The sequence below is a fragment of the Phragmites australis genome, chromosome 1 (assembly GCF_958298935.1).
Source record: "Phragmites australis chromosome 1, lpPhrAust1.1, whole genome shotgun sequence".
NCBI classification, from domain to species: domain Eukaryota; kingdom Viridiplantae; phylum Streptophyta; class Magnoliopsida; order Poales; family Poaceae; genus Phragmites; species Phragmites australis.
In genome coordinates, this window is record NC_084921.1 from 43,402,936 (window position 1) to 43,413,597 (window position 10,662).

At 46.4% G+C, this 10,662-nt stretch overlaps 1 protein-coding gene across 1 annotated transcript; it reads left to right on the forward strand.

Moving 5' to 3' along the window:
- The first annotated feature begins 9,161 nt into the window (after nucleotides 1–9,161).
- On the forward strand, nucleotides 9,162–10,264 carry LOC133920979 (protein E6-like). Its single transcript, XM_062365658.1, has one exon. The coding sequence runs from the start codon at nucleotides 9,233–9,235 to the stop codon at nucleotides 9,995–9,997; it is 765 nt and encodes a 254-aa protein (XP_062221642.1). The 5' UTR covers nucleotides 9,162–9,232; the 3' UTR covers nucleotides 9,998–10,264.
- Nucleotides 10,265–10,662: the final 398 nt, after the last annotated feature.

Below are 10,662 nucleotides of genomic sequence, written 5' to 3' on the forward strand. Positions count from 1 at the left end.
AGCGCTTACTGGCCACCGTGCGCGGCCGCAGCAGCAGCAGGCTGCTTTAGGTGCCACTGTTCCCCCACCAGGAGGCCACCCGCCAGCGCCTCGGGGAAAGAGTGCACGGTGTCGTCCTCTCCACATTACTCTCTCTTTTGGCAGGACTTTTTTTTTAACCGCTCAAAACTCTGGTCGGCAGTACTTCAACATCCAGCTTTACGTCGAATATGGAATTTATAAATTAATATAAAGTAATTTAAGTATTTATTTTTGGTTTAGAATATAAATAAAATGATTTATTTAAAGATCCTTAGTGTACTCTTAGTTTTAGCTCTATGAGCTTCTAAAGCTACGAATATACTGTTTTAAAAAAATTAGAACTGAAAGTCTATTAAACAGGCCATAAGTCTTTGGAACGGTGTGATTTCAAATTTTCGACCGTGGTTTTGGACTGGATTCATCTTGATTCGTTTGATCGGATTAGGTTCGTCCTCAGCTTGTAGCTTCATGGGAGCAGCTGCAACATTTTGCAGGTGGGTGAATAGCGTCTGTAGGTCAGGAGATGGTCTGTAGCTGTAGGATGTTATGGTTCTGGGTCGGGTGGGAGCAGTGCTGCTTCCATGCCGTGGCTGGACACGTGTTAATGGTGACCATGTCTTGCCGGTGCCCTTCAATGGCAAGGTAGCAGTCGACGGACGGATCTGACCGGGGCCTGTCGCAATCGAATAGGCGATAAGTACATGCGCAGCGATTAAGTAATGAGAGCCTTCTCTCCGTCACTCTCGCTCACGCACACCCCCATTGCCTTTGCCTGCCTGTTTCGTCTCCGTGTAAGACAGGGAACCAACAACGGTGGTAGCAACTGGTGCCCCGTCCACCTCAACGCAACAAAGCGGTGTGGCGTGGCCATACGGGAACCGGGGAACGTGGTAGGATCGGGCCATTTCATGTCGCCACTGCCCGTCCACCGGCAGCCGTGTTGCTCCTTCGCTTTACACATCGACACGGGCATGCACATGCGCCCGTCTTGTATTGGAGTAGCATTCAGCAACGGTCAGGCCAAGGGTAAATCTTCCTGCGCCGACGATACGGATCCACCACTACCCACGTACCGGTACCGCCGTGTGACGGACATGGACGCGCTTGGCCGCTTGCCGGCGCTGATGCATCTGGCCGAGCCTCGTGCGGTGACGACGGCGTAAAACGGTAAAAGGGGGACGAGTCACCGTGGGGCAGCAGAAGACAGCGGAGGAGCGAACCGTCGTATCGTCCCGGCCCCCGCGCCTTGGCCTTACCCACCGGGACGCTTTCGCTATTTACCGGCCGTGTGGGCCGCTCTGCCGCGGCAGCAGCTATCCCGGGGGTCGCTCCGCTCCCGTGCACGGCGCTTACGTTTTCTTCTGATGGTCTCTCTTGGTGAATGGTGGCAGAGTATGCTACCAGTCTACCACACCTTTACTTCAGTAGAACGGGGGATCCGAATCTTGCTTTTGCACGAACGGCATCTGAAGGTCTGGCCACAACAGGAGCTGTGTTCTGTTTCCGGCCTCTGATGCAGTGTTGGTGGGCTGGCTTTGTTGCTAATCTGCTGATGGTTTCCGGACATCCCTCTCTGATGCAGTGTACCGACAGATAACCGGGTTTAGAGTTATCTGCAGGAACTTGCGGATTTACGGTTAGAAACGGACGACGTAAGGGACGGAGGGAGGCAGAAGCACAGGACGCCTTTTGCAGCGAGTGATGACTTCTTCGCTGCCTGCTGCTGCCTTTGCCTGTGGGGCATCACAGGACACGGGTGGCACATCGGGTGACAAGACATAAGGCCGTTCTGCTTGCGCGGGCCCTGCGGGTCGTGTCGACTTTCCCCGCAGGGGACTAACCAGTAAACACGGCCCACGGGCCCTACGGGTCGACATTCAGATCTGAAATAGTTCAAAACAGACATACTAGTAGATATTTTTATTTTTATTTTAAAATATAAAAATAAAAATCTGATTCGTCGTCGGTTAACAACTCTTCACGTGCAATGAAAAGGGCCAGCCCCCATCAAAATCAAAATATAAAGTGGCCATGTGTTCGTCGGATCCTCTGTTTCACCGGTGCTGATATTCTCTCTCTCTCTCTTTTCCATTTCAGAACTCTGCTTTTCCAGATATCCTTGGTGATATACATTGACATTCAGACATTGTCCATTTACTGGTATTTGCCGGGATACTCTTGTCCTGATTAAGTGTCTTGTTCTGGTGGCGGGTGCATTAAAAAGCTATTGATAAGTTCACCGACTGTTTTGAGCCCCAAAAGAAGAAGAAAATAATGCGCTTTTTTAGAAGAAAATAATGCTCACGCTGGGAATCCAACCCTTATTGGTGAGCGGTGACCATACCAATCATATGGTGTTGGTGGATTTGGTTGTAAATGTAAAGTTGAGGACTAAAATGTAAAAAGATAGGAAAATGAGAATAAGACACACATTAAAGATCGAGATGTCTGAACGTCTTGGACGACAGGTCCGAACGCCTCAGTCTAATTCATTCTGTTTTCCCCATTCGAATGCGTTCGTGTTTGCTCTTCCTCTCAATCCTAACCCTAAAAATCCTCTAAATCCATCGATTAATCTTCAACATGGTAACAATAGCAAGTTAGTCCTGTTATTGTCACCTCGTTTTCACTGATTGATTGGTGTTCAAGGTGCTGGGTGGCTGGAATTTGGTGGAGGGGACGTCGTAGTCGTCCTCAGTTCGACCACTATAGGAGTCATTGTGGTGCTCGATTTCTTGCGCCTTTCGTTTGGTGGCTGGCTTCATGCGCTGATCACCACCGAGGCAAGACGTGGTGCCGTCCGAGGGGCGGTCATCGTTGTTATCCTAGCTGCTTGCACTCGCGCGTGGCTTCTATGGTTATATGCTCCTCATGAGGTGTTGTTATTGTTCCTTTTTCCTGCAATACTATTCTAAAATATGGCTAGCAGTAGTGAAAAGTCGGTTAATTCCAACATTGAAAACTGTGTGAGATTTTTAGCAAAATGATGGAACATCCTAGAGGTGTTTCAGAAGTTGTTAAGTATGTTCTTAGCCTAATACGGTGAAATTATCGGGGTCAGAGAATTATGTTAGTTGGGCTCGTCAAGCTAAACTAATTTTGAGCTCATATGGGTATGAGAACCTACTTCTTGCTGAGGATAGAAAAGAGAAAGGAGATGATGATCCAGGGAGTAGGCAACTCAATGACAGGGTGCTTGTGTGGCTTTTGAGCAGTATGGAACCAACAGTTCGAGAGCAAGTTGAAATCTTGGCAACAGTTGTGGAGGTGTGGTCAACTTTGGACACACAATTTGCAGGAAAATCAAATAAGATGCAAGCTACTCGTATTATGCATGAGCTAATCCATTTAAAGCAAGGCACAAAAATTGTGACGGAATATGCTAGTGAGGTGAAGAAATTATACAGGGATTTACATTATTACCATCCATTTGAGTCCCTGGACAAGAAATACATGGTTCCAATCATTTGTGAGCAAGCTTTTCTTGGATGGTCTGAGTCAAGAATTTGATCTTCGTCATCAACTCATTTTTTCTAAGTCTGAATGGCCCAGTTTGGATGAAATCATTTCTAGTATCATTGAAGAAGAAATCAGACTAGGCCTTCCCAAATTGGATGATTATAGGAGAGTTGATGCTAGTGTTGCCTTGTCTATGAAGGGCAGCCGCACACCAAAGTCACGTTGTGATAAAGGCAAAAAAATATATTCTGTAAGCATTGTCAACGTGAAGGTAATGTCTTAGAGAAGTGCTTTAAGTTGCATGGCTATCCTTCTGGGTGTAAAAAGGGGAGATCTCAACTAGGAGGAGCTCAAAGTGGCAAGTGGAACCAGTCACACACATTGAACATGAACGGGCAATTCCGGTGGTAGATATGCAAGCTCTTGAAGAATACAAATCTAAGCTCAAGCTCTCGAAGGGTGTACCATCTGCTCAAGGTTCCTCTACTGTTGATTATAGTTTCCATGCCACATCTCAATGTATAAAACCCCAGACTCATGCATCAATTCCTCAGTCTAAACCTTAGATTGTTGATTCTAGAGCCACTAACCACATGATAGGAACATCAAACCTATTCACTTCCTACACATCCTATTGGTAAAGACAAGATGTGTAGCTGATGGATCCACAGTTCCTATTACAGGGCGTGGATCTATCCAGTGCACAAAAACCTTGTCCTTGTCATCAGTTCTACATGTCCCTAATTTCCCAATTAACGTTTTATCTATTAGCTCAATTACAAGATCCCTCAACTATAGAGGTCTGTTTGATCCTTCTCATTGTACTTTTCAGGAGCTAGGGACAGGGAGAATTCTTGGGATTGAGACTATGCATAATGGACTCTATTATCTTAATGAAGGAAGTGATGAAGTTGCACTTGCAACTAAGATGTCTCCATGTCAAAAACTGTTACTATATCATCGTAGGCTTGGGCATCCCTCTTTTGGTACCTTAGCACGTATTTATCCTCCTCTTTTTAGTTCGTGTCCTAGGGAGTCTCTTGTATGTGATGCTTGTGAACTAGCTAAGTATACAAGAGTCCCATATCCCAGCTTGGGTTCAAGAAGTAAAAAATTATTTGATGTTATTCATTATGATGTTTGGGGACCTTGTGAGGTGCACTCTATTACTGGACAGCAATAATTCATGACCTTTATTGATGGTTTTAGTCGTTATACTTGGCTTTACTTGTTAAAACACAAAAGTGATGTGCTTATGGTTTTCAAAGATTGTGTGCTCTTATCAAAAATAAGTTTGGAGACACTGTTAAAGTTTTACGTTCTGACAATGGTACGGAGTATGTTAACCAGGATTTCGAGCGGTTTCTTGCCTTACATGGCGTAGAACATCAAACAACTTGTGTTAACACGCCAGAGCAACATGGTGTTGAAGAACGTAAAAACAGACATCTGCTTGATGTTGCTCATTCTCTTGTGTTCACAATGAATGTTCCTAAGTTTCTTTGGGGTGAGGCAATTAAAACGGTAGCATATTTGATAAATCGTATGCCTCTACGTATCCTTGAGAATAATTCCCCTGCCAAGTTACTTTTAAAATCAAATGGTTTCGTTGTCGCTCCAAAGGTTTTTGGTTGTGTGTGCTTTGTTCATGATTATAGAAATTATGTTGGAAAGCTTGATCCTACTCAGAAGGGTTACAAGTGTTGGTGTCCATCAGAACATCGCTTCTTTGTGAGCATGGATGTGACATTTCATGAATATGAACCATATTATAGCCCAACCAATAATATTTGGATTACTTTGTCCTCATCTGAAGCAGAACAAGAGAGAACGAGTAACGGTGGAGGAATTCTTGTAGGCTCTATTATTTCTCCTACTTCAGGCGTGTCTCTCCCTAGGAATAATCATGGCTCAAGTCAGGGGGAGGGAGCCAATCATGATAACAATGATGGCAGTAAAAATTCTAACCATAGAGACATACCTTCACAAGATGTAGAATTCACTATGCATGAGGACCATATATGACTTCTCATTCTCCTAGTCATAATGCTCCTCCTAGCACCTTAGAGCAAGGGGATAATCAACCTTCCATGCAAATTTCACCATAGAATGACTTACCCATTGCCTTGAGAAAACCTACTAGATCATCCACAGTCTCAACACGCCTTAGAGACTATGTTGGATATAAGCATGACATTGCCAACCTCATTTCCTATAAGCAATGTAATACTTCCTTCATGAGTTTTATAGCTTATTTTGATTCTGTGACCATACCTACCAACTGAAAATCAGCTAAAAAGGATCATAAGTGGAAGGAAGCAATGCTTGAAGAGATGAGGGACTTGGAAAAAAAGTAAAACTTGGGAGCTTGTGGATCTACCACCTTGTAAGCAATCTGTAGGGTGTAAGTGGGTCTTCACTGTTAAGCATACACTGGAGGGCAAAGTAGATAGATACAAAGCTCGCTTAGTTGCGAAAGGATATACCCAAACCTACAGGATTGACTATAATGAGACTTTTGCCCTAGTAGCTAAGATGAATTCAGTTAGAATACTTATATCTTGTGCTGCGAACTTGGATTGGGTTATCTATTAGATGGGTGTGAAGAATGCATTTCTCCATGGTAATCTTCGTGAAGAAGTTTATATGCATATTCCACCATGATTTGAAACAAGTCAAACAAAGGGCAAGGTGCTACGCTTACTTCGTTCTTTATATGGACTAAAACAGTTGCCAAGAGCTTGGTTCGATCGTTTCAGGCAAACAATGACCAGAAGTGGATATCTTCAAAGCAATGCTGATCACACACATTTTTTTACAAACGTGCTAATGGTAAGCTTGTAGTTATCATAGTCTATGTGGATGATATTGTGATTACTAGAGATGATTCTATTGAAATTTCATATTTGAAAAATTATCTTGTCCAAGAATTCAAAGTGAAATATTCGGGGCAATTGAGATATTTTCTTGGAATTGAGATCTCTCGAAGTTCTAAGGCATTTTCCTCTCTCAAAGGAAATATGTCCTAGATTTATTAAAAGAAACTAGGATGTTTGGATGTCGTCCTGCAGCCACACCCATCGAACAAAATCATCGTTTGCGTAAAGATGCAGGAGCTTCCGTGGATCGGGAAAGTTATCGAAGATTGGTTCGGAGACTTATACCTCTCTCATACTCGACCTGACATTACCTTCGCAGTAAGTGTGGTAAGCCAATTTATGCATGATCCAAAATCTTCTCATATGGAGGTTGTGGAACGGATCTTGCATTATCTCAAAAGTTACCTAGGTAAAGGTCTCTTATATACTCGGCAATAGAACTTGCAAGTTGAATGTTATACTGATATAGATTGGGCTGGCTCTCTAGACTATCTACTTTAGGATATTGTACCTTTGTTGGTGGTAATTTGGTTTCTTGGCACAGTAAAAAACAAAGTGTTGTTGCAAGATCTACAGTAGAGGCTGAATTTCAATCTATGGCATGTGGCATTTGTGAATTGTTGTGGTTGCAAATACTCTTAATCGAATTATAGTTATTCATAAATAAGCCCTTAATGCTATATTGTGATAATAAGGCAGCCATCGATATAGCCAACAATCCAGTTCAACATGATCATACTAAACACATCAAGATTGACCATCATTTTATTAAAGAGAAATTAGATCAAGGAGTATTTTGTGTTCCTTATGTAAATTCTTCTAGATAGCTAATGTTCTAATAGAAGAGTTGCCTGAGAAGACCTTTTCTATCTTTTGTAGCAAGATGGGTCTGTACGATGTGTTTGCCTCATCTTGATGGGGAGTGTTGGTGGGTTTAGCTGTAAATGTAAAGTAAGTTTGCCTCATCTTGAGGGGGAGTGTTGGTGGGTTTGGTTGTAAATGTAAAGTAAGTCGAGGACTAAAATGGAAAAAGGTAGAAAATGAGAATAAGGCACACAGAAAGGATCGAGATGTCCGTCTCAGTATGATCCATTCTGTTTTTCCTATTCGAGTGCGTTCGTGTCTGTTCTTCCTCTTAATCCTAACCCCAAAAATCCCCTAAATCCACTGATTAATCTTCAACATATGCAATTTAGGTTAAAGGTGTTACCGTCAGAGCCAATTTTCTAATTAATTATCACTTTTTCAAAAATATGATATATCCTAAAGTACATGTTACAGTATCATAATAATCCTCACTCTAATGAAAACACAAGCTGGTTGTTTGCTATACCCGCTCTATTTTGAGCACCTAGTCAATTTGTGGCCATTCGATCAACACATATTTTTTTAAGGTAAGGGCAGGACTTTATTCGTTACTGGTAATCAACACATCTAATGGCCTAGAGCACAGCATTCAAAAATTTAAATTAGGTAGGTTAAAATTGACTCTTGTGTAAAAAGGTAAGGGTCTCTCAAAAAAGAAAAGAAATGGTAAGGGGGCATACATGAACTGATTTGTATGGACATATGGCTCGTACGAACCTTACGCCCACAGTATCAGGTCCCAGTGGACCGAACCGCTATCTCTCTGGACACTGGGCATCACAGAGCTTAGGCCTAAAAGGGCTAGTTTCAGGCCTTTAGCGCTTCTCCTCTTGACAGTACCGAGTTGGGCTGAAATGTACATTGGCTGGGCCGCAGGGACGCCACGCGCGCGTGCTCTCGTCTACCGGTTGGATGGGGCCATATGACGACGAACGAACCACTGCGAACGCAAGCGGCGAGAATGGCGCGACGAGCAGCAGCACTGCGAGGCACGCCGGATTTGACCGTGTGGCGCGTGCGCAAGAGTGGCTGCGGGTAAGTCGGCCGGCAGGTGCTGTGCGGGTCCTCCGGAACGGGGCGGTTCCATTCGATGGTGCAGCTGAGAGCTGCGCTTCTCAGCCGTGAGCCTGCGACAGCGCGTAGGTTGGGGGCTCGGCGCTGTGGCGCGAGGTTAGCTCGTAACGGAAAGGGCGACACGTTGTCCCGCTGTTATTATTCATGGTGAAACAGCGAGGAAGCGTTGGAGTTACTCATGGACCCCCAAGGGGGCAGAGAGGTAAGAGGTCGGGACGCGAAAAGAGAAGGCAGTCTGCTGCTGCTTTGAGATTCACTAATTTCACGTGTCGTCAATCGAAAAGCGCTACTCCTTTTCCCTTTTACAAAGGTAATTCCGTTCCGAGATCAGTGCCGCCATGACTTGCTACGAGTTCTGCTTAAGTCCAGTGAAACTGTCACTGTTTGATAAACCTATGTCTCCTCTACTGAACATGTACAAATAAACGAATACTTCACGAGTCTGATGAACATTCAATCTCTAGTGGTCGACTATAACTACAACCAAAGCATACGCCTTATGGCGTGACAGCACTTCACAAACTCACGCTCATGATAATGATCATGTGGCGCGTGAGCGATGAACATTTAAAAACTCACGCTGCCGAGATGCCGACGGCCGAAATTAACTTAATCGCCTGCTCCCTGTCCATACCTCACGAGCCACGACTTCCATCAATGCGAGAACCATGGATCTCACGTGCAGCGTGCACCAAATTCCATCATGCACACTGCGCCGTGCACACACTCCCCCCCCCCCCCCCCCCTCAGTCCCCGCGATCATCGCCGTGACCCCAACCTGTTCACTCACACTAGATCATTTCGTCACGTCCTGTCTCTCTCTTCCCATTTGCTTTCTAGCTCGGCACGGCTATAAATAAGCTGGCGCGCACGGGAGCACGCACAGTGCCGCATTCTAGTACGCTAGTAGCTGCCACCGACGCTTCGGACCGATGGCTTCCTCTGCTCACCACCTCTTCCTACTCGCCTTCCTGGCCGTCCTCGCCGTCGCGGCTCCCCGCGCGTCGGACGCATGGGGCGGTGGCCACCTGTTCTCCAGCAAGATCACGCGCGCCGAAGTAGCCGTCGAGCCGGAGAAGGCAGCGGCGGCCACCACCGTGCCGGACGCGGCGGACCCCAACAGCGTGCCGGCGTTTTCCCGCCCGTCGACCAGCGGCAGCAGCCGCGGGTACGGGCTCTACGGCCGCCCCGAGGAGAACTATCCGCCGGCCTACTTCCGCCGCGGCGTGCACCACAACACCGAGAAGCTGACGACCACGACCAACGTGCCGACCACCACCGATACAGAGGAGGCGGCGGTCCCGGTGGGAGGCGAGCGCGCCGAGCCTTTTCCGGAAAATGGCAGCGGCAGGGGCCGTCCGCCGTATTACTACACGGGCTTCCGCGGCGGCAGGCAGCAGGAGCAGCAGCGGGACTACGGGATGAGCGACACGAGGCTGTACCAGAACGGCCGGTACTACTACGACGTGGACAACGGCAGGTACGGCTACGGCCGCGAGTCGAACCCCGTGCGGACGCGCCCTGATGAGTTCGGCTCCGGGTACGGCGGCGGCGGCGGCGGCGACAGACGCGGGAGGTACGGCAATGCGGCCGGGTACGAGTCCGGGTCCGGCAACGGCAACGAGTTTGGGAATGCACTGACGGAGAACCAGTACGGCTTCCAGGAGCAAGGCCAGAACGGGCAATACGTTCCATGAGTGTAGCGAATCGTTGTGCTATGTGTCAGTACACTGTTACTACCACTCGTAGTGATCGTATTGTGTTCTCCATTGCAGATCGAGTAATCTCGCATGGGCTGCTCCTAGTTTGCTCAAGAGCTTGGGGCCAGCTGCTAATTAATGTGCATTAGTACGTCCGCTTGTTTAGTGACGCGACCAGGGAATAAGTTGTGTGCGGACAATGGGATCTGTACTGTTACTTCTGTATTATTACAGATCTCAAGTGCTTATCCACCTTGCTATCCATTTGTCGGTGCACGGATCCTTAAGCTTTCGTCCTCGAAGGCATGATAGGTGTGGCGCCTATTATTGTGTCTCTTTTGCTCGGTTAAAAATCACACTCTTGTGCACGAACACCTGAGTACTTCGCTTCTTAGTTTTTTCCCCTTCATATAATCACAAAATGTAAGGCCACTGTTGACATTTTCACGTCGATGCATACCACAGTGGCGCGCAATAATTTCAGCAGCCAAAAGACACGTAGGCCATAATTAGGACGTACCAATGTGCGTGACAAAACAGTTGCTTGTGGGACACTTGGATCCATCTGCAGCTTACAACAACCAGCGTCCCACTGCCAGGTACGTGCTGCCACTTTATTTGACGCAACAAATCCTTCGGTCCATTAAACTGGCCAGCTCCAT